Source organism: Carya illinoinensis, chromosome 1 (genome assembly GCF_018687715.1).
Source record: "Carya illinoinensis cultivar Pawnee chromosome 1, C.illinoinensisPawnee_v1, whole genome shotgun sequence".
Classification (NCBI taxonomy): domain Eukaryota; kingdom Viridiplantae; phylum Streptophyta; class Magnoliopsida; order Fagales; family Juglandaceae; genus Carya; species Carya illinoinensis.
The window spans coordinates 20923973-20948230 of NC_056752.1; the positions used below are offsets into that span (position 1 = coordinate 20923973).

At 34.3% G+C, this 24258-nt stretch overlaps 1 protein-coding gene and 1 pseudogene across 10 annotated transcripts; both read left to right on the forward strand.

Moving 5' to 3' along the window:
- The first annotated feature begins 1352 nt into the window (after positions 1-1352).
- On the forward strand, positions 1353-7419 carry LOC122313122. Of its 10 annotated transcripts, none has more exons than XR_006243307.1 (7): positions 1353-1771; positions 1855-1910; positions 2786-2894; positions 3731-3799; positions 4743-6516; positions 6855-6907; positions 7185-7419. XR_006243307.1 is itself a non-coding variant. In XM_043127866.1 (7 exons), the coding sequence occupies exons 2-6, from the start codon at positions 1908-1910 to the stop codon at positions 6894-6896; spliced, it is 432 nt and encodes a 143-aa protein (XP_042983800.1). In that variant the 5' UTR covers positions 1358-1771; positions 1855-1907; the 3' UTR covers positions 6897-6907; positions 7185-7419. The 10 variants fall into 10 exon arrangements, 1 of the variants encoding a protein (XP_042983800.1); XM_043127866.1 differs by lacking the exon at positions 2786-2894 and having other exon boundaries at positions 1358-1771; positions 4743-4868; positions 6325-6516; XR_006243301.1 differs by having other exon boundaries at positions 1362-1771; positions 4743-4868.
- Positions 7420-9250: 1831 nt separating this feature from the next.
- Positions 9251-13796, forward strand: LOC122313150 (annotated as a pseudogene).
- The last annotated feature ends 10462 nt before the right edge of the window (positions 13797-24258 follow it).

Consider the following 24258-nt stretch of genomic DNA (forward strand, 5'->3'; position numbering starts at 1 on the left):
TTTTGTGATCTAATTCTGTTATGTTCTGAAAATATTTTGTACTCTAATATGATATGATGTGATTTCTGAAAACCTTTGGCATGACATTCTATTTCTATTTTTGTTATGTTCTGACCCTACCACAGGTGTAAAACTGTGACATCTGTTCAGGTTGATACCAACTTTTTTGTTTCTGGTGCACCCATTTTGGAAATAAAGTGTTTTCTGTGTGGTTTTTCCTGTGTGCACACTCAGGGCTCCGAGAATAACATGTTCTAATGTGATGTTTTAGTTATGCTGTGCCAAAGGAACGTTGAATAAGAATACTTTTTTAAAACTTTCGCTCTGATATTTTTGATAACATGTTATGATTCTGCATTTTGAAACTAAAACCATTTTGTTCTGTATTTTGAACTTTGTAGATACTCATGTTTGCACACTAGTATATGTTTTATGCTTACTGAGTTGTTGATAACTTACCCCTTATATCCAAATATTTTTCAGATAATTTTGATGGTTCGGTTGGAAAACAAGAGTAGGAAGTTTTAGTAAGGTGTGATGATCGTAGTGGAATAAGTGTCCGAGGGTATAAGTGCTTATTTGAGAGTTATAGTCAGTAAATTGATTTTTTTTAGATATATTGATTTGATGAGTTAAGGATATTTTCAGGTCTTTGGGGAGTTTTTAATTTATGTTATTGAGAATTTCTTTGTTATCCCTATGAAGGAACATGGATATTTGGATTGAGTGAATAAATGAATATTTTATGAAATTTTCTGGATTTTATAATTGTGTTATTAAAGTTAATATTAAGTAATAAGAGCTAACTCCAGACTTATGAGAATGGAGCATTATATTTGTAGTGCTCTGGCATGATAATATCATGTGGGTGCTTAATTGAAAATTATATTTTGAATTTTGAATTTTGATGCCGTAAATTATGATACTTTTTTATGTTGTAATACTGGAAATTATGTTCCTTGGAGATTGGGACTGAATTTATTTCAAATTCTGGTATTGGAATATTAATCAAAAGGTTTTATTATTTGTAAATAGAGAAAACATTTTTTTTAGTCGAGATATTACATTTTATCAGAGTATTACACAATTTTGAATTTTGATTGACTGATATTCCTTAATCTTTTTAAAAAGATTTTAAGATTTTGCTAAATGTTTGTTTTTTTAAATTTCAATTCAAACATTTTTTAAATTAGAAAAATAAAGAATAAAAAGATTCTTTTCTTTCAAAGATAGGCATTGGCCGTGGTTGGTCAGTGGCCACGAGAAATTACAGCTTTTTGTCAAGGAATTATTTGTCGAAGCATTTTTTTTTCTATTATAATAAGTTACTACGGTAATAAACAGTATTTTCATTTTCCTTCTGTGCATCGTGTGTTTACCTTTCAATTTTATTGTGTTCTGTCCGTGCAAAAATCCCTCTCTCTCTCATTCCTGATTCCCTCTCTCCTCTGATCTCTCTCAACCTAACATTCTCTCTTCTCTCTCTCTCTCCACCTCACGGCCCTTGCCGTTGTCAGCAGCCACGGTGCACGGCGGCCCCTAGCAATGCCGTGCGTCGCCTCCAGCCACCAAATGCAAGCCCGCCCATCCCATAGCTCTCTCACTCCTCGATTTCTCTCATTTTCTCAGCTAGCGACGCCATGCGTCGCCTCCAACAAACCATCGAAGCCTTGATACCCAGCCGCAATGCCTCTCTCTCCCTTTGTTTCTCTCATCTCAGTCACAACCTAGGCGATTTCCAGCGCCACCACCAGGCGGCCACATCATGCCGGTAAGCTCCTTTCTATAGATCTCTCTCCGACAGCTTCACCCTCTCCATACCTCACTCTCTGTTTCTCTCTTCCTCTCTCTCAGCTCTCAGCAACGTCACTAGCCTCCGTGTTGTGGTAGCGGCTCCACCGTACCAAATGGTGAGTATTTTTTAAGGGTGGAAGAAACTTATTTCTTTGTCTGGTAAAATATTTCAACAACCCAATCCAAGTATTTCATGAATTTGCACAACAATTTCGTAGTGATCTAGAACTATATGCATGCATGCCATTAATGCTAGCTAGCTGTTAAACAAGTTAGAATTAATTGAGCACCCACTATTTTGATATATAAATGATCGAAGACATGCGAGTCAGCAATTCAACTAAGGGAGAAAGGAGAGGTGGTGGTGGCTGATACAACTTTGAAGTATTTGCACAGCTAACTATTTTTTTTCTTCCATTAATAGAAGTTGTTCTATTTTGTTTTTAAATTCGTGGTATTTTGGTGTTTGTCTTTGATTTCCTTGGCGACTTTCTATGGTTTGAATTTTAAACTTGTGGTCTTTTTTGTTTTTAAACTTCTTGGTTTGGTTTTTGTAGGGAATCTGCTTTGTTTGGCTTGAAGTTTATGCTGCTTTTTATCTCTTTTTTGTTGCATTATTAGAAGTTGTGTTTTTTATTTTAAGAATAGTTGGTATCTTTCTTTTATATATTTTGTTGGATTTGTATATTTTATTATTTATTTGGTTTTTTGGTTTCATTTGTCTTGTATGTTATTGGGTTTTGATTTGCAGATTCTTGGAAAAAAAAGATGGCTTTTACTTTTTTATTTTATGATTAAATGAAAATTAAGATCAATACTAAGATGGGAAGAGGCGTCCTCAGCTAATTAAATATGGTGATGGTAACAACGACTGGACTTAAGTAGTAGCAACCCACCTTTTTTTTTTTTTTTTGAAAAAAGCAACATATCATTGATTAACTCAGAGGTATACAAGATACATCATTTGTAACAGAAGTTTTGACCACCTCAGGTCCATCTTCTAGCCAAACTATTTCTTCAACTTCCTTGATGGCTACCTTGGCTGCTTTGTGGGTAGCATTGTTTGCAGACCTGTAGACAAAAGATAACCTCCATGTCAGGTGAAGCTCCATTAACAGTTGCATATCTTCTGTCTCCTGACCATGCCATGAATTGTCTTCACTTTTAGAATTAATAGCATCTATGACCACTTTGGCATCCCCCTCGAAAATTACTTGATTCATTCCCAACTCAACACTTAAGTCCATGGCTCTGTGAAGAGCTGCTCTTTCTGCTTGGAAGAATGAGAAAACCTGCTCCTTTGGGGCTGTTAAGCAAGCTTGTAGGCCCCCTTCACTGTCTCTCATAATAATCCTCATTCCCATTCTGTTTGAATTATTGTCATAAGCTGCATCAAAGTTTACCTTGAAAAAAGGCCACTCAGGTGGCTTAGCAACCCACCTATTCACTGTCAAGATAGCTAACAAAAACAGAATACACTATTACTGGAATGTAAGAGGGATTGGTCTTTTGCCATTTATTCTTTACCTGATTTGGTTCAATAAAGTTAATGTCAGGGATAAATATTCAAACATGAAGAAAGGGAGAAACACCTTTATTCCTGGTTGTTACATGCATCAAATCAAATATCAATGTTTTAATAAGTGCTAGATCCACCTTTGTAATAGTCCAATAGATGAGCTTGGAGCCCCATCTCACTTCAAGTAATGCTCTGTCAACCACATGCATTTTAAATCTCCAAACCCTAAAATAAAGGTTGAATGTTTGTCTTTGGAAATAAATAACTAAACTATTACTTTAAAGAAGGAACCGAGGACCAATCCTGTTTTGACGTGTATTGTTGTATCCAATTTGGCTATTTGCCTCTCTTTCATGGGTGCCGGTTGCTTCATTTTTGTGGTTCTGTTTGTAATCGACTGTTTTGGGTATCCTGTAGTGCTTTCTATTTTTCTCTCTCATGGAAAATGCAGTACAATCCGTTGCAGGAATTTTTATTTCTTATGAGGTTTGCATCTATACAGTGATTCTAATTTTTATATATCAGTTATATTTGTTTTAGTTTTAATTATTTACATGGATGACTGTCTTGAGTGTTTGTAATGTCTAGCAATTAGGAATTCCTACACCTTTGTTGATGCTATGATATACATGTTTTGCATCTGGTTGTAATATGTTTTCTTTGGTTTTGATTCTTATGGAATTCTATATCAACGACGAAGCACAACTTTTATACTTTTCTGCCTAAAGGTTTATTTGAACAGCTAATCTTCAAGCATCCTCACAAGAAAATGTGCATATATGATCATATGGTTTTGTTGATCTATTATCTAGGTGTTTGCTTATGATCAAAGGTGGCAGTTACTGGGTGGTTATTTCCAAATCAACCTATGCATACAACTAGAGTTAAACACTGGGTGTTAAGCCAACATATCTATCTATAGGTTGCTTTGTGTTTGAGGGGTTAGCATATGCAAATGGAGATGCATAGAAATTGATGAAGTCCATTTCTTTCATGTCTTGGAAATGAGGAATCATAATTCTTGAAGATTTGAAATAATTTGTTATCTTATTCAAGGACTTACAGGAAATAGGTAGTAGCTTCAAATTGAAATTCCATTGTATTATTGAAGAGGCATGAAGATGAACAGATTGTCTCAGTTAATTGATTCAACATGAAATTATGCTGTGAAAAGTAAAACTATGGAACCAAAGCAATGACCATAGAATGACCATATAGTTTCCACCATTTCTGTGAAGGTGCCTGGACTGTTTTGTGTGGTAGATCATTGAAAAGTTTTGTGATAAGCAAGTGGCAATGTTAAGAACAGAACTTTACTTTCTCATTGCTATCTTTACATGCGATTTATCATTTATTTACTGTAGAATAGACACGTCATTCTTCCATATTATATGTGATAATTATATTTTTAATCTGTTTGAGAATGCAGAGAAGCTCTAAATGTCGTGGAAAAGATGAGTGTTGCCACAAGTATCTCAAAGCAGTGCTGCATTGGCATCTTCTTTGGAGACCGCCCAAAACAATTGAGTTCCATGTTCCTGCCATTTGGCAAGCGGTACTCGTACCTCTTCTTGAATTAAAAAATTAAATAAAAACATCATTTGGAAGTTTGAACCCTGAGATTTTTAAGGTTCTCATTGCTTCCTGCATGTAACTAGAGGCAGATATAGTTATATGAGATTTTATGTGCAATATTCACAGCCTTAGTTGTGTCATTGCTGGTACCTAGATTTGGAAAATCAAATCCAATTTGAAGATTCAACGTTCTATTATCAAATATAGTGTGCTCTTAGTAGCTGGTTTGAAATTTTAGTTTAGCCCCTTTTCATCCTCTCCATTGTCTAGAACAGTCCTTTCGATTTTTGTTTCTTGTAAAATTTGGTTGCAGGATGAAATCTCATTCAGAATTTCTGGAGCCATTGACTTCATTTTCTCTTATATTAAATTGTGAAGCAAACTAAAACAAATATCCGACAACTAAGTTGCATCTGAAATTTTTGGTATTTTAATAATTTTTACTTGTCAAAGATAAGTGCATTTCTTTTCATGTTGATCAGGATCACCATCCTTTTGAAGAATTCCTTGGAGTTTTGTAGTGTGATGGAGACTTGATCTGTTTAGCTAAGTGGGTTTTGGTGGTTTGTAACAACATCAATACTTGCTTGGAGTTGCAACTAGAGATGAAATTGTTGCCTGTAATGTTAGGGAAGATACGAGTCTAGATAGAGCTGCCAAAAATTTATTGATTTCCTCAAGTCTTGATTATTTTAGTTTGTTGGAGGATATTTGGTTGTTCCTCCATTTAGGTTTCAACTTTTTGGAATTTGGTTGATGTGTCAGTTATCCAAGTAATTGTTAAGGTGTAAGTTAGAAAGAGTTGTCCTCTTTCAACATGTTTCTTTTTGTATATTATATTAATGAGAAAAATTCCTTTCAACATGCACTGGGCTGAGAAAAATTCCTCTTTCAATGTTTTCATTGCATTTATTTGTATTAAAAGAAGGATATCAAAGTACTAAGCAAACATTCAGGTTATAAATCCTCCAGTGTACCTGGAATATGCTTATTAATAAAATTTCTTATTACTTATAAAAAAAAAAATCCTGCTTGCAAATAGAAGGTTGTTGATATGCTTTAGTGCTTCAGTGGTTACTACTTTTGACAGTGAAACATTGGTGGGCAAACGTGCCTTTCACGTCACTCCACTTTTTCCCAAACATATTCTCAATTGATCACCACTTCCACACAATTAAATCTGTCTCAAGAAGTGAAAATTTTCCAACCATCATCCCCAAATGTTTATGATTTTGGAATACTGGTTTCATTTAGTAAGAGAAATGGTCATAGGTAAACACTTGTAGGAAATCTGTTTTGATATACGATTGGTTTGATACATTATTTTGTTTCATAACCATGTTGTGATTATGGTCCATAGAAACTTTGTATTTTTCCATATAGAAGAAAGAGGTCACTTGTACACCAATTTTTAATTTGAGAAATGCTATTTGTAGGGAGAACATCCTTTCCACAATTATATCCTATGGTCCAAGTATAGAAAACGGTGTCCTACTAAAAACTCACTTGGAAATGGCAGTGTTTCTAGAAGAGCAAAAGCATGTGGTGAAACAGCTTTTGAGTTCCAGGAAAGTGATGGGGAATGGTCCAGTAACTTCTCACCGACACTTGCAATAAGCATGAAAATGGTCTGAAGTCCCACACCACCAATATAGTTTTCCATGCAAGATGGCTACATGAACTTGATTTGTTATGTGTTCCACAATTTCACATTTTTTATTTTTTTATCTTGGTAAAATATAATAGCACTTTGAACCAGGCATATCCGACTCAAACTTTATTTACTTAGTTTCTATTTTTGGTGTGATCTGGTTTGATTCTGATTAGTTCATGTGGTTGAAAATTTTGTTATTTTAATGATTTTTTGAATTTCTTTTGTTGATTTCATTCTTTTGAATATAGGCTGTTTTATAAACTTCAAACATGCAATTCTTCTGTCTTATTTCTAATGCTCTACTTCTCTCAGGTTTTACCTGAGTCAAACAGCCACTGTGGAATAGTGTATTGACACACTACAAGGTATTCCTCTCATGTTATTACGTTATTTAGGTTATTTGAGGCAGTATCTTATCATATTTGCCAATATATATAATGGAACAACAAAAAAATATATATTATTTTTCTGGCAGGTAAATTATTAACATAAATAGAACATTAGATTTTGTTGCCTGCATTCACTTTAGATAAGTATTTTCTTATTTTTTGTATCTATGTTTTAATGCAGTTTAAGTGATCTTAATTTAGTATATGCTTGTACAAAGGACAAAACCTTAATTTAGTATATGTTTTAATCCAGGTCCTACAAAGACAGTCGCTCCCCTGGTCCTGCTTTGCTGGTCCGCATTCTTTCCCTTCACGCAGGGTCTCGTCCTTTCTTCTTCAAGTTTTTTTCTCCAGACTTAAGAAAAAAAATCTATTTCTCAAGACAAATTTTGTATTATTATCATGTTTGTGTTGTCTGATTATCGTAATATTTTGTGTTATTATCTTGGCTTCTCATTTATATGCCAGTAAGTTTGCTCTTCTCCTTTCTTTGATTCCTTTACTTTAGCAAAGTCTTTTTTCCCTTTTATATGCAATAGGATCTTATCAATTAGCTAAACTAATTGCAATTAGCTTAGGAATTGATGAAAATTTTATATTATATCACTTGTCTATGTTATTCTACTCCACCAACTTGTATTAAACTATAGTGTATTTTAAACTAATCTTTTTATTTTCGTATGTATCCAAACATGTAATTATTATACTTTATATATATATATATTTTTTTGTAAAAAAATTTTATTATCTTTGAATAATAATCTGTTTCACCCAACTAAGAAAATGTGCTTTGGACCTTACTTCCTGCCTAGTTTCATGTATAAACCGTAGGAACCGTAGGAATTCATGAAGGCCTATAAGTCATTATTCTCCTACTTTTTTCTTCTACTTCCTTTCATAATTTTTCATTTATCCAAACATTTCATCCCTTCACCACAAAAATGAAGAAATCTGGGCGTTGAAGTTTGGACTAAGAAGCATATTTCGATGCATGAGTCTTTTTGAGTAAAAGAATAAAAAAAACACAAATTTTATTCTTATCAATTAATTTTGTAGAACAAAAAAAAAAACGCTCGCCTACTTTTTTTGTTTGTTTGTTTATTTTTCATTTATCCAAACATTTCATCCCTTCCCCCAATCACTGAGAAAACCACAAGAAGCATATTCCGATGCATGAGTCTTTTTTAGTAAAAGAATAAAAAAACGTAATTTTTTTTTCATTATCAATTAATTTATTAGAAATAAATTTAAAAAAATAAATTAAAATAAATATAATATATAGCGTATGCAATTATGAATAATGTTAAATACTCAATAATTGTCAGATAGAATATTCGCTCGATATTCGAGCAACAGATCGCTCGAGCGAGATCAGGTGGAGAGCTCGGTTGACACTCACTAATAAGAATATTTAACAGAGTTTACTCAAGATTCGCTTGACAGTTAACACCTCCCTCAAGCAAATAATTCAGGAATTGTGAAATTAAGATTTTCACGAGAATCTGGAATAGTGTAATTTTGTCCCAAAATGTAGTTGATCATTTCTCAAAATAATAAAATTATTTGCAGATCCGTGGATATTATTTACTTTACTTACTTTTCTCAAAATTAAGATTTTATGTAGTGTGATTATTTTCTTATTTTACTTACTTTTCCTCCATTGTTTTTCGCAACATTTCTCCCATTTCCCTTAAGTTCTTTTTTTCTTTTCCATTTTTGTTTTCAATATTTGTCAGCCACGCTAACAACGGACACATTTCGGAATCATTACTTTTACCATGCAAGGACTAGAATTATTCATAGCTTTTAACCGATCTTCTCAAGTCTCTTATAACTATGATATGTTATGATCATTTTTTACTATCCATGCCAGGTTCTTTGCCTATTTAAATTTCTACAGTGATATTTCTCAAGAGCTTTCTTTGTTTTCGTTTTATTCTTAGCGTTGTACGTACGTGATCTTACAAATCTTGTGGAGTGACAAAAAGATATAAGCTTACTTAAAGATGTTACGTTGGTCTTATGCTTTTGTGCTTTGGACATTTAACAAGAAATCCTTGAGGAATCACCAAAACCATATGTGTCATGATTCACAAGATCACCAACTTAATTTCCTTCAAAGATCAACTCGAAACAGAATATCTCATCAGTTGCATTTCTTCGTTTGGGATTCCTTTCCTCATTTGTAATGCTTCATTTCTTCAACCTTTGCCTTTGCAAATTTTTGAGGGACCCATACCCTCCCTTTTTCTTTTGAATTGCTTCGAGCATGGGCGAATAAAAGGTAGAAAATATGTATAGAGGATATTATGTGACGTTTCATGCGGTTTTGGTGTCGACCCTACTCTTTCCATGCTTCTTTTCCCATTAAACCAGCAACACCACAAAACATAATACTTTCTTCCAAAATCTGAGCCAAGTTACAATCAAAGTTCAATCCCATCCATCCCCTCTTTTACGTGAAGAAAAATGGCAGAGGCTATCGTCTCTATTGTGGTGGAAAGGCTTGGTGATTTGCTCTTACAAGAAGCAATATCCCAAGCAATATCCTTGCACGGGGTGAGTAAGCAAGTTAAACAGCTACAAGTTGAGCTCAAACGGATCCAAAGTCTCCTAAAAGATGCAGATGCGAGGCAAAATGAAAGCGAGAGTGTACGCCAGTGGGTTGCAGATATGAGAGATGTTGCTTATGACGCTGAAGATATTATTGAGAGGTATGCCCTCAAAATTGGCTCCCGAAAGGGAGGAGGCATACAAAATGTCCTGAAGAGGTTTGTCTCCATCTTGGGAGAAGCAAAAGCTATTTATCAAACTAGTTCAGAGATTCGTGAAATAACGAATAGAATTTCTACATTGAGCTCGCATTTACAAAAATATGGCATAAAATTTGTTTCAAAGGAAGCTGGAGGGTCGAGTTCTTTGAGTGAGGAGATAAGAGAGCAAAGGCAAACTTATGGTCATGCTGAATATAATGTTGTTGTTGGATTGAAGGATAGCCTGAAGGAAGTGGTGGCATATTTGACAGAAGAGATCAAATACAAATACAAAGTCATTTCCATATGTGGTATGGGTGGTCTTGGAAAGACTACTCTTGCTAGGAAGGTTTATAATCATCAACAAGTCACGAGTCACTTCGACTGCCGTGCCTGGGCATGTATCTCTCAACAGTATCGAAAAAGAGATGTTTGGAAAGGAGTTCTGATTAGTCTTATCTCTCCATCTAAAGAGCAGAGAGAAGAAATTGAACTTAAGACAGATGTAGAGCTTGCTGAAAAACTTTGTGAAATTCAGCGCCAAAAGAAATGTCTGGTTGTTCTAGATGATATCTGGAAAGTTGAGGCTTGGAACAGTTTACGTGCTGCCTTCCCAATGGATGATACAAATAGTAGAATATTGCTTACCTGTCGTAATGAAGCCTTGGCTTCGAAAGTAGATCCAAGTGGCCACATTCACAAATTACCATTTCTAAACGATGAAGAAAGTTGGGAATTGTTTCAGTATTTAGCAATATCAAGGAGATCAGAAGGTATATAAACAATATCATCTAATTCTCATCCACTAGATTTAGATTTTTTTTTTTAAAGTGTTTGATATGAAAGATTGCTGGTTTCACGTTTTGAACATGAATTAAGAGAGAAAAAATTGGTTTGCTACTTAATGATCCAGAAGTTTTGCAGTCTTGCGGCTAGAATTGGTTGATTGCACTACGGAACCTTAAATCCTCTTAAAAAATGACCAAAAGATGAAAAAAATTGTTAGGTTGGTCAATGATCATGAGTTTATGGTATTAGTCTGGATGAAAACTTGACATAAATATATATATATATATATATATATTCAAAATTACGCATGTATTTATTTTGAATATCAGAATATACATACATATTGATTTTTTTGATGGGAAGGATTCAAGAATATCCCATGAATCAAGTTCTTGTCCAGATTTTCAAGACTTCAAGTGGAAGATCGAGACACACATATGTTCATCAATCCTCATTGAAGGGATTTTTTGTTTTTTCGTTTTTTTGTTTTTTAATATAAGACAACATTAAATTGGATGAAATTGGATGGATCATGAAGGACAATCTTTCAATAACAATTGCATACTCTGCATTTTAGTCCATATGTTTCAATGTTTCCATCACTCTATAAGATATTGAAAGCTTTCTAGTCTCAAAATAGCCAGTAGATTATTTATTTATTTATTTCAATACTTTAGAAGAAATGATATTGTTTATATTGTGGTTGGCTATGCAGAATGTACAATCAAGGAAAATATGAATATTTTAGGGAGAAAGATGGTTAGATATTGCAAGGGATTACCATTGGCCATCACTGTACTTGGAGGAATTTTGGCCACAAAACAGACATTAGAAGAGTGGAACCAAGTACACGGAAATGTTAAATCATACATCCATCAACAGGATGGTCTTCCTATCAGCATTGTGTTGGGTTTAAGTTATGATGATTTGCCTTCCCACTTGAAATTGTGCTTCCTATATTTAGGTCATTTCCCAGAGGATTTTGAGATCAGGACTACGATGTTAATTCAAATGTGGGTGGCCGAAGGTCTTATATATCGAATGCAACACATTGGAAGTAACGAGGAAACACTGGAGGATGTTGGAGAACGATATTTACAGGAGCTAGTTCAAAGGTGTATGGTACAAGTAGGACAAAAGAGTTCACTTGCAAGGATCAAAACTTGTCGTCTCCATGATCTTATGCGAGACTTCTGCATGGGAAAAGCTAAATCGGAAAACTTTCTCCACGTCATCAATATTGATCATGAGTCCAATGAAGAAAGAGAAGCTCCCATTGGTGAAGTTCAAAGAGTTGCTATCACTGGTGGATCAAGTCCCATGAGACATGGATTTACACTTCCGTCGACATCCCAAAAATATTTTCACCTAAGGTCTCTTCTAACATTCTCTGTGCCTTTGAAAGAGCAATCTATGCTAAGGAACTTCAAATATCTTAGAGTCTATATGGGGATGGATTTCACCCCTAAGATCAACAGTCTCATCCACTTGAGATTCTTATCGATGAGGCCTACTAATGTAAGAAGTATCTCATCTCTAAGAAATTTGAAGTGCTTGCAAACACTAGATTTGCGAGGGACAGAATGGCCAGGTATTGTGCCAAATGATGTGTTCAGAAATATGGAGCACTTGCGGCATCTGTATCTACCTTTTTATTCCAAATTCAGGGGGAAGTTGCAACTACCTAATGCTAATAAGTTGCAAACACTTGTAAACATTCCTGCAAACGACTTACCTTCAAATTTCACATTCAATTGTCTTCAAGTTCTTAAGGTCGATCAAAATAATTTGAGTGAGAGTTGGACTATAACACAAATGGAAATGAGTTGTCCTCAACTATATCAGCTACGACTTCGGGGGAACATGGAGAAATTGCCAGAACACGACAAGATTTCTCAACATCTTGCCTAGTTAAAGTTAAATTTCACTAGCCTTGAAGAAGACCCAATGCTGATTTTGGAGAAGCTTCCCAACTTAAAGATTCTCCACCTTGGTATCGAGGCCTACACAGGGAAGAAGATGATTTGTTCTGTAAGAGGATTTCCTCAACTTCAATCTCTCATTCTTAGTCGTTTAAAAAACTTAGAGGAGTGGGAGGTGGAGGAAGGATCCATGCCCAAGCTCTGCCATTTGAAGATTGAATTTTGCTACAAACTTAGGATGGTTCCAGATGGACTCCAGTTTGTCGGTAACCTGCAAAAATTGGAAATCGTAGGCATGAACTCGTCATTCAAGAAGAGACTTGGTGAAGGAGGACAAGATTTTTACAAAATACAACACGTGCATTCCATCAAATTTATATCTCCAAGGTAATAATGCTAAAACAAAAGTTATCATAGTTAGAAGCAGTGCACATATATATTATATAGTGAAGATTTCATTTCATGAGCTTAAAATTTTCAAAAATCTGATCGTAATACGCTATATACTGCTTTAATTATCCTGATTTCAATGTCTTTGGTAAATTTAATTAGTTACTTTTTTCATAAGAGCATCTATAATCTTGTCTTTTAGTATCTTTTGCACGAGCTCTATCTATAATAAAAATATATATTGATTTTATTGTAAATATATGCAAGATTTGAAATCAGTTTTCATGGTACTAAATTTAGGTGTGTTTCATGAATTAAAAATTTTTGGGTTTATCATCATAATCGTAATAGGAAGGTTTTAAAATCTATTTTGGGTCTGTCCTGATCTTGATTTGTTTCAATGGAAAATTCAATGTGTCCTAATTAATTTGGGGCGTATTTAAGGCATAAATAACCTTTAGTAAATTAAGGTTTCCTTGTTTGACTTTTAAGTATTTCATTGAAGGGAAAATTGAAAAATCCTTATTGATATAATTTGATACTTATCCATGAGTTTGTTGCAAAATTTTAACTTTTCTAGTATATATGATATTAGAATTATTTTACTCTGCAATCTTACACAATATTTCTGTTGAGTAGAAGTATTTTTTTTATTTTTTTTATTCAGCAGTTCATATATGGTGTAGGACTGCTGAGTGATATTTTTCAGAATGTTAATATGTTCATGTATATATTGGATTTATGATTAATTGTGATTAAAATCAATTGTGCTACGTATTGATTGTCTTGTACCTAACTCATTCTTTTGTTTTCGTCCTTTCAGCGAGTACTGGAGAAACAGAGAGCATATTTAATGGAGGTACTCTCATGGGCTGATCAATTCCAGCGTTCTGATATGATATATATATATATATATATAAATTTATTCTGAACTCTGATGTTATAAATTGTGATATTCTTTTACGTTCGATAATATTTGTGAAATTTAAATTATATTGTGATCATTTATTATTAGAAGAATAACACTACATATAGTTTTAGTTAGGGTGTGCAAGCCAAATGCACTTTATTTGAAAAAATGGTATCCATTGTTAGAAAAATAATATTTTCAAATGAGTCTTATATTTGAAAAAATGGTGTACGATATTTACATATCTTAAAACTGTAAATCCTAATTTGTATTAGCGGAACTGAATATATATATTTCAAATTCTATCATTTGAATTTGTAAATGGGGAAATAATTGGGGGCTTGAAGGTCTAGTAATTATTCGCCCTCTCATTCTTTTTTTTATTTTTTGTGGTTTATTTTTCATTTATCCAAACAAATTTCATCCTCCATTTGCATATTGATTTCATTTTTATGAACCAATCCACGTGTTTTAGTAAATATTAATGGAACTTTTTTAGTCTGGGCATGCTTGGACGGTTGGATATATAGTAGAAAAAGGATCTAAGTGAAGTTGTTTTATTGAATTTTGAAAAAAAAAAAAGAAAAGAGTAAAAGTTGAATAAAAATATTATAAAATTAAAAAAATTATTTGAATATAATTTTTATCTTAAAATCTAAAAGGTTATATTGATTTTTGGATTAGGATAGTATTAGATAATTATTAGATAAAAAAATTAAAAATATAAAATCGAAAATGTTTTATGTTAAAGTGAAAATTCACTGTGGCCATGGGTTGTAAAATACCCACTTTTGAACGGGGACAAACCAGGGCTTGGGATTGATAGGGAATGGTCTAGGGATGATTATGAAACTATTGGAAGTGGTAGTTGGCCGTGGGTGGCGGCAGAAACGGCGGAGAGAGGCCGGATTTCCCAAAAAGGAAAACTAGCTCGCGGGAGCTGTTCCGGTGACCATTGGAGGCCGAAAATAGGTGGGTTAGGACGGCAAGAGACCGGTGATGAAGTGGTGAAGAAATGGTGGCCGGAGGTGGAGCGACGGCGGCGGATCGAGGCAAAAATCGTGGGAGCTTTAAGGGGGTTTTCCGGCCAAACGGCCAGCCGGATGGGGGCTAGAAATTGGTGGGGAGGTGCGCCGGAGGGAGGGGAGTCGAACGGTATGGGCGGTGTGCCACACGGTGGCGGGACGGTGGCGGGTCGAGGGCAGGAAGCAGCTCCGGCGAGAGAGAGGAGGAGAGAGAGAGAGACGGGGTCGACGCGCACGGGGAAGAAAAGGAAAAAGAAGAAAAAGAAAAGAAAGAAAAAGAAAAAGAAAGAAGAAAAAGAAAGAGAAAAAGAAAAAAGGAAAAAGGAAAAAAAGGAGATGTAGGAAAAAAGATGAGGTCTAATCCTCATTCCGGGAAAACAAAACTAACCCGCCAAAACGAGATTAAAAACAGTAAAAAGACTAAAAGAGATAAAACACATCATCAAATAAATTAAAACCAATTTTAAAACGCAATAAATTAAAATAAATAAACTAATATATTAATTAAAATAAAAACAACCTTTCAGTGAAAATGCACGCGAAAGCGGGTCATCACATGGTCTTAAACATGTCATTCGTTACCTTCGAGGTACGATTGATATGAGATTATTTTATCAACATGGATCAAGTTCACAATTAGATGGATATACGAATGCAGATTATCTTTCAGATCCATACAGAGAGATCATTGCAATTCATAAGAAAAAATGTGAAATTGATCTCAAGCAGATACGATCAAGTGATAATTTGGCAGATTTATTCACTAAGACATTACCAACTACAACATTTAAGAAGATTGTGCATAACATTAGAATGCGAAGACTTCAAAACCTATCATAATGCACTTTTCAGGGGGAGTAAATGTTTTAAAGACTAGTACTGATTATATTCTTTTTCCTTCGCTAAAGTTTTTTTCCCATTGGGTTTTCCTTTATAAGGTTTTAATGAGACAATCCTAAAACAATTGGCGGTACATATGAATACTGTACTCTTTTTCCTTCCCCATTAGTTTTTTTCCACAGGGTTTTAACGATGCATATACTTTATATGTGGTCATCCAAAGGGGAAGTGTTATAAACCGACTTGTATGACCACCTTTAGCTGTCATTATTGACCGCCCTTAGCCATCATAGTTGACCGCCCGTAGCCGTCATTTATGACTACCCGTAGTCGTCATAATTGATCATCCTTAACCGTCAATTATGACCGCCCGTAGCCGTCATAATTGACGGTCCTTAGTCATCAGTTATAACTGCCAAGATCTCCTTTGTACTCCTATATATATAGGTATTCTTCAAAGTTTTCAATATTGAATCCTACGCATTCTTTCATCTCTCTTTCCTTCTCTCTCTTTGTCTTTCCCTCTCTCTCTTTTCATTAGTTTCATAACAAATACATTTTTTTCGTTATTTTTTTAATATTTATTTTAGATATATAAAAATAAATTTATAAACTGATATTATTTGATACAGTAAGTTAGGGCTAGTATGCCTAAGCCTAAGCAAATATGGTCAACCCTCATGTCCCTGGAAAGTTTTTGACCTTATTTATGACTCAATAATCGCCAAACAAGATATTCACTCGACATTCGAGCAACAAATCGCTCGAACGAAACTCAAATAGAGAGCTCGCTCGATACTTACTCGTGAGAACATTTGACAGAGAATTCACTCGAAATTTGCTTGACAGTCAACACTTCTGTGAAGTGAATAATTCAAGAATTGTGAAATTAAGATTTCTACTATACAATTATATATATATATATATATATATATATATGTTTATTATAAACAGTATAATCGCATGAAATAGTGTAATTTTATATCAAAATATATTTTATTATTTCTCAAGATAATAAAATTATTTGAAGCTCTATAAATGTAAGCAAATTACCAAATCAAATAAATCTTTATATGTAACTGTTTTCTTATTTTATTCACTTTTCTTACCGTTCTCCTATTTTCATTTTTTTTCTTTCTTTACTGTCCATTTTTCTTTTTAATATTAGTCAGCCACGCTAACAACCGACACATTTCGGAATCATTACTTGAATATATCAATTCGAGGGGCCCATACGCGCCCTTTTTCTTCTGAATTGCTTCGAGCATGGGCCAATAAAAGGAATAAAACATGTACAAAGGATATCATGTGTTTCACGCGGTTTTGGTGTGGACCCTACTCTTTCCGTTAGGGGTGCTACCCGCACCATACGGTGCGGGGTAGCCCCCTCCCCGCACCCCGCCCCGCACCATGCGGGGGGTGGGGTTTTCCTCCCCGCCACCCTCCCCTGCATCCCTGGGACGGGGTACCCCGCCCCACTAGGCGGGGTGCGGGGCGGATACCCAATCCGCCCCGCTTTATTTTCACTTCAAATATTAACTATATTTTATTATTTTAAAAAATTATTTCTAGATCTAAAAGTGATAAAAAATATATGTTTAGATCTAAATTGTAAATTTAAATTTTGTAAATATGACTATAATTTAAAAATTATCTCATTTTTAAATTTACTAATGCATATTTTGTGTAAGTTGTAGTGCAGTAGTTTTTAAACTATATAGTTTTTAAATTTGCTAATGCATAATTTGTGAACAAGTCTAACAAATTATAATATATATATTTATATATACACAATTTGTAAAATATAAATATATATTTATATATATAAACATATATTTATGTTTTTGTAAATATAAATATTTATGTTTATATATATATATAATATATATATATATAGGTGAGGGCGGGGCGGGGGAAATGCGGGGCGGGGTTGGGCTCTCCCCGCCCCCCGCCCTCGCTAGGGGGACTAGATGCGAGGCGGGGGCCCCCAACCCGGCCCATGCGGGGCGGTGCACCCCGCCCCGTCGTGCGGGGGCGGGGCGAACGGGGGCGGGGTAGCGGGGTGCGGGGCCCCGTTGCCCACCCCTACTTTCCGTGCTTCTTTTTCTCTTCTACAGAAAAAAAAAAAAAAACTATATTACGAATTTAAGTATTCAAAAGTGTTAAAATATATTATGAATAATAATAAAAAATAATAATAAAATAATAAATAATAATGAAATATATTTAAAAAAATTAAGAGTATCTCAATACCTAAATACACCCGAGTCACCGAAACATCTCCTAAAAATACATCTTAACAATGCATTTTATTTTATTTTTTATATATTTTTTTAATCATCATAAATACTTAAAAAAATAAAAAAACACAACATTATTTAAATTTTTTTCATAAAAAAAAAAATTTGGAACGCACATTTGAGACACTATTTAGGTAAAAATATTATTTATCTTAGTAGCAATAAAATAAAAAATCTTAATAGTAATATAATTGCATTATATTTATTTACTTTTATTAAGTTTCTCTTATATTTATTTATATTTTTTAAAAAAATTATATGATATTTACGTATTTTATAATTTTAAATATTATTTCTTTTTCACATTACATTTGCCTGTCCTATGGGAAAAAAAAAAAAACTAATAATGGCTGCTAGTCAAGATTTTGTATTTATTCATATTTAAAAAAAAAAATTATTGTTGTAAAATAACATTGTTGTAAAATAAATTGTATGACCACCTTGAGCTAGTCGATATATGCACAATGCATAGTGCCAGCATAGTACTGTATAGTAACTGGCATAGTGAATGGCCGACATAATGTACAGTGTATAGTGCCAACATAGTACTGCATAGTAACTGGCATAGTGAATGACTGATATAATGCACAGTGCATAGTGCCAGCATAGTACTGCATAGTAACTGGCATAGTAAATGGCCGACATATGCACAGTGCATAGTGTCAGCATAGTACTGCATAGTAAGCTAGCATAGTTCCCTTTGTACGCCTATATATATCGTTGAATTCTTTAAGAAATTCATAAGTTTCATAACTTCTCTGAGTTCTATCTCTCTCTCTCCTTTTAGAAAGTTTTATAATAAATCTATCTCTCTCTTTCTTTTTCGATAGTTCTATAACACGTTATCAGCACGAGAGTTCTGACGATCTTGAAGCTAATAGTCCTCTACTTCAAGTAAGTCTTTCAATATATTTTTTTTTTGTAGTTTTCAAAATGAATATAAAATATTAAACATACTTATGTTCCTGATTTATATATGTAGAAAATGTCAAATCTTACAAAATTGGAATTCGTTGCTCTTGACATTTCTGGAAAAAATTATTTATCTTGGATCCTTGATGCTGAGATCCATTTGGATGCAATGAACTTGGGAGATACAATTAAAGAAGGAAATCAAGGGTCCCTGCAGGACCGTGCTAAGTCAATGATTTTCCTTCGGCACTATCTTCATGAAGAATTAAAAACTGAGTATCTAACGGTGAAAGATCCACTTATTTTGTGGAATGATTTAAGGGAGAGATATGAATACCAGAAAACTGTAATCCTCCTAAAAGCTCGTCATGATTGGATGCACCTAAGGTTGCAAGACTTCAAGAGTGTTAGTGAGTATAACTCTACATTCTTTAAAATTAGCTCGCTATTGAAATTATATTGTGAAAAAGTCATTGATGATGACTTGTTAGAGAAGACATATACTACTTTTCATGCCTCGAATGTGCTCCTGCAGCAGCAGTATCGAGAGCGAAAGTTCAAGAAATATTCTAAACTTATATCTTGTCTTCTATTAGCTGAGCAAAATAATGAGCTTTTATTAAGAAATCACCAGTCACGTCCTACTGGTTCTATATCATTCCCTGAAGTGAATGATACTAGATTTACATCATTCCCAGAAGCGAATGGTGCATCTTTTCAAAGAAAAAGAGGGCGTGGACGTGGTAAGAAAAACTATAGAAGTGGAGGTCCTAGAAGTGACCACACTAAAAAGGAAAATAATAGATATACACCGTACCACCAGAAGTGGTTCAACTCAGAAAAGGGCAAAGGTCCTCAAAATAAATTTGTAAAGAAATATGAAGATGAATGCCATAGATGTGGTATGACTGGACATTGGTCTCGTACCTGTCGTACAGCTAAGCACTTGGTTGACTTATACCAATCTTCCATAAAAGAAAAGACAAAGAAATTTGAAACAAATTTTGCTGAACCATCATATGCTTTAAATTCTATAGATGGAGAAGATATTACAAGTCTTGATGTTTCTGATTTCTTTGAGGATTCTAGTGGTAGAGTTGATCATGGAAGTGTTCCTTTTTAATTAATGTATTTCCTTTATATTATTGTAAAATATTTTTATTCTGTAATGTTTTTTTTAGTAATGAAAGTTTTATATATTTTGTAGAATCATGAGTCTTATTGATGAACTTTCTATCTCCGAGATGAATAATAAAGATGTATGTCTGGCTGACAGTGCTACAACTCACAATTCTTAAGGATAAAAAATATTTTCAAAATCTAACATTGAGTAAAGCCTATGTTCATACCATCTCCGGTTCATCGAATCTAATTGAAGGTTCCGGAAGAGCTTATATTGTGTTGCCTAATGGTACCAAATTTTGTATTAATGATGCTCTATTTTCTTCACAATCTAGAAGAAATTTATTAAGTTTCAAAGATATACGTCGTAATGGTTGTCATATTGAAACTATTAACGAAGACGATAAAGAGCATCTTCTCATTACTAAAATAATTTCGAGCCAGAAGCTTGTATTAGAAAAACTGTCTGCCCTCTCATCTGGATTGTATTATACAAAAATGAGAACAATTGAATCACATGTTGTAATGCACCAGAAGTGCATTGATCCTAAAATATTTATGACTTGGCATGATCGCCTTGGACATCCGGGATCAATAATGATGAGACGAATAATTGATAATTCGTATGGGCATCCCCTAAAGAATCAGAAGATTATCTTACCCAATGAATATCCATGCTCTGCATGTTCTCAAGGTAAATTGATTATCAAACCATCTATCTCAAAGGTTGTTTTTGAATCTCCATTTTTTTTTACAAAGAATTCATGGAGATATATGTGGGCCTATTCAACCATCAAGTGGACCGTTCAGATATTTTATGGTTTTAATTGATGCATCAAGTCGATGGTCACATGTTTGTCTACTTTCCACTAGAAATACTGCATTTGCTAAACTTCTTGCACAAATAATTAAGCTACGATCACAATTCCCTGACTATCCAATTAAAACTATTCGATTGGATAATGCAGGAGAATTTACAGCTCAAGCTTTTAATAATTATTGCATGTCAATAGGAATAGATGTTGAACATCCAGTTGCCCACACACACACTCAAAATGGTTTAGCTGAATCATTGATTAAAAGGCTTCAGCTAATCGCTAGACCTTTACTCATGAAATCAAATCTTCATATTTCTGCTTGGGGACATGCTATAATTCATACAGCATCATTAATTCGAGTTAGGCCATCAGCATATCACAAATATTCACCATTACAGCTTGCATTTGGTCAGCAACCAAATATTTCTCATCTTCGTATTTTTGGATGTACTGTATATGTTCCAATTGTACCTCCACAACGTACAAAGATGGGCCCTCAACGTAGACTTGGAATATATGTTGGGTTTGATTCTCCATCTATTATCAGATACCTTGAGCCTCTTACAGGGGATATGTTTAAGGCACGTTTTGAGAATTGTCATTTTGACGAATCCATTTTTCCAACATTGGGTGATGAGAAGTCGGTGCCTGAAGTATGACAGGAAATTACTTGGAAAAATAAAGCTCTTTTCCAATTTGATCCTCGTACAAAAGAATGTAATCTAGAGGTTCAAAAGATTATTCATTTGCAAAGTGTTGCAAACCAATTACCAGATGTATTTACTGACACTAAAGGTGTGGTAAAATCATATATTCCTGCTGTTAATGTTCCAGTAAGGATTGCAGTCCCTGAAGGACAAGTTGCCAAAATAGCAATAGGCGAATCTAAGATACGCCTGAAGCGTGGACGGCCTATTGGTGCTAAGGACAAAATTCTTCGGAAGAGGAAAATACAAAATGAATTTGGTACTCCTGAAGAGTCCATACCAAAACAGGCCATAAGAGTAATTGATGCTCCTGAAGAGAATAAATCTCCTGAGAAAGAACCTTCTGAAGAGGTATTTCATGAAATGTCTTCCCTTGAAGAGGGACAGGTACTTGAAAATAACAAGATCTCGATACATTTCATGAGTACAGGAGAAATTTTGAATAGAAATAAAACTGTTGTCGACAACATATTTTCATATAAAATGGCTCTTGACATTACCAGAAGTAATGAAGAAATTGAGTCAAAAACTGTCGAAGAATGTCGATGTAGAGATGACTGGCCAAAATGGAAATCAGCTATTGAAGCTGAATTAAACTCGCTAGCAAAGTGAGAGGTCTTTGGACCAATTATACAAACACCAAAGGGTGTAATGCCCGTTGGATATAAATGGGTATTTATACGTAAACGTAATGAAAGCAATGAAATTGTGCGATATAAAGCACGACTTGTTGCACAAGGTTTCCTGCAGAAACCGGGGATTGATTATGAGGAAACATACTCTCCTGTTATGGATGCAATCATATTCAGATATTTGATCAGTTTGGCAGTTATAAAAAGATTGAATATGCAATTGATGGATGTGGTCACTGCATATTTATATGGATCATTAGATCATGACATATATATGAAAATCCCTGAAGGATATAAAATGCCTGAAGCTTCTAATCTGAGTACATCCAGAAGTATGTATTCTATTAAGCTTCAAAGATTTTTATATGGGTTAAAACAATCCGGACGCATGTGGTATAAACGCCTTAGTGAATATCTATTGAAAGAAGGATTTGAGAATAATCCAATATGCCCATGTGTTTTTATTAAGAAATCAGACTCCGGATTTGTTATTATTGCGGTTTATGTTGATGATCTAAATCTTGTTGGAACTCCTGAAGAGATCAGAAGAACCGCTACATATTTAAAGAATGAATTTGAAATGAAGGATCTTGGCAAAACGAAATTTTGTCTCGGCCTGCAACTTGAGCATTTGCCAAATGGAATTCTTATTCATTAGTCAAATTATACAGAGAAAGTCTTGAAACACTTTTACATGGACAAAGCTCATCCCCTGAGTACTCCAATGGTTGTTCGATCACTTAATGTGCAAAAGGATCCATTTCGTCCTTGTGAAGACAATGAAGAAATTCTTGGTCCTGAAATACCTTATCTCAGTGCAATTGGAGCCCTGATGTATCTTGCAAATTGCACTCGGCCTGATATTGCATTTTCAGTTAATTTACTTGCAAGATATAGTTCCGCACCAACTCGAAGACATTGGAATGACATTAAACATATCCTTCGATACCTTCGAGGTACGGTTGATATGGGATTATTTTATCAACATGGTTCAAATCCACAATTAGTTGGATATGCAGATGCAGGTTATCTTTCAAATCCACACAGAGGTAGATATCAAACTGGATATGTATTTACTTATGGAAATTCTGCTATATCATGGAGATCTGTCAAACAAACATTATCTGCTACCTCTTCAAATCATTCAGAGATCATTGCAATTCATGAAGTAAGTCGAGAATGTATTTGGTTAAGATCAATGATCCAACATATTCAAGAAAAGTGTGGTATTCCAGTGATTAATGATAGCCCAACAACTTTATACGAAGATAATGATGCTTGTATTACTCAAATTAGAGGAGGATATATCAAAGGTGATAGAACCAAACATATTTCACCTAAATTCTTTTATACTCATGAACTTCAAGAGAAAGGTGAAATTAAAATCAAGCAGATACGATCAAGTGATAATCTGGCAGATTTATTCACAAAAGCATTACCAACTGCAACATTTAAGAAGATTGTGCAGAACATTGGAATGCGGAGACTTGAAGACCTTTTATCATGCACTTTTCAGGGGGAGTAATGTCTTGAAGACTTATACTGATTGTACTCTTTTTCCTTCGCTAAGGTTTTATCCTACTGGGTTTTCCTTTGCAAGGTTTTAATGAGGCAATCTTAAAGCATTTTACGGTACACATGAATATTGTACTCTTTTTCCTTCGCCATTGGTTTTTTTTCCCACAGGGTTTTTCCTTGGCAAGGTTTTAACGAGACATATTCATTATATGTGGTCATCCAAAGGGGGAGTGTTGTAAAATAACATTGTTGTAAAATAAATTGTATGACCACCTTGAGCTAGCCGATATATACACAGTGCATAGTACTGCATAGTAACTGGCATAGTGAATGGCCGACATAATGTACAGTGCATAGTGCTAACATAGTACTGCATAGTAACTAGCATAGTAAATGACCGACATAATGTACAGTACATAGTGCTAGCATAGTACTGCATAGTAACTGGCATAGTGAATGGCCGACATAATGTACAGTGCATAGTGCCAGCATGGTACTACATAGTAACTGGCATAGTGAATGGCCGATATAATGTATAGTGTATAGTACCAGCATAGTACTGCATAGTAACTGGCATAGTAAATAGCCGACATATACACAGTGCATAGTGTCAACATAGTACTGCATAGTAAGCTAGCATAGTTCCCTTTGTACGCCTATATATATCGTTGAATTTTTTAAGAAATTCA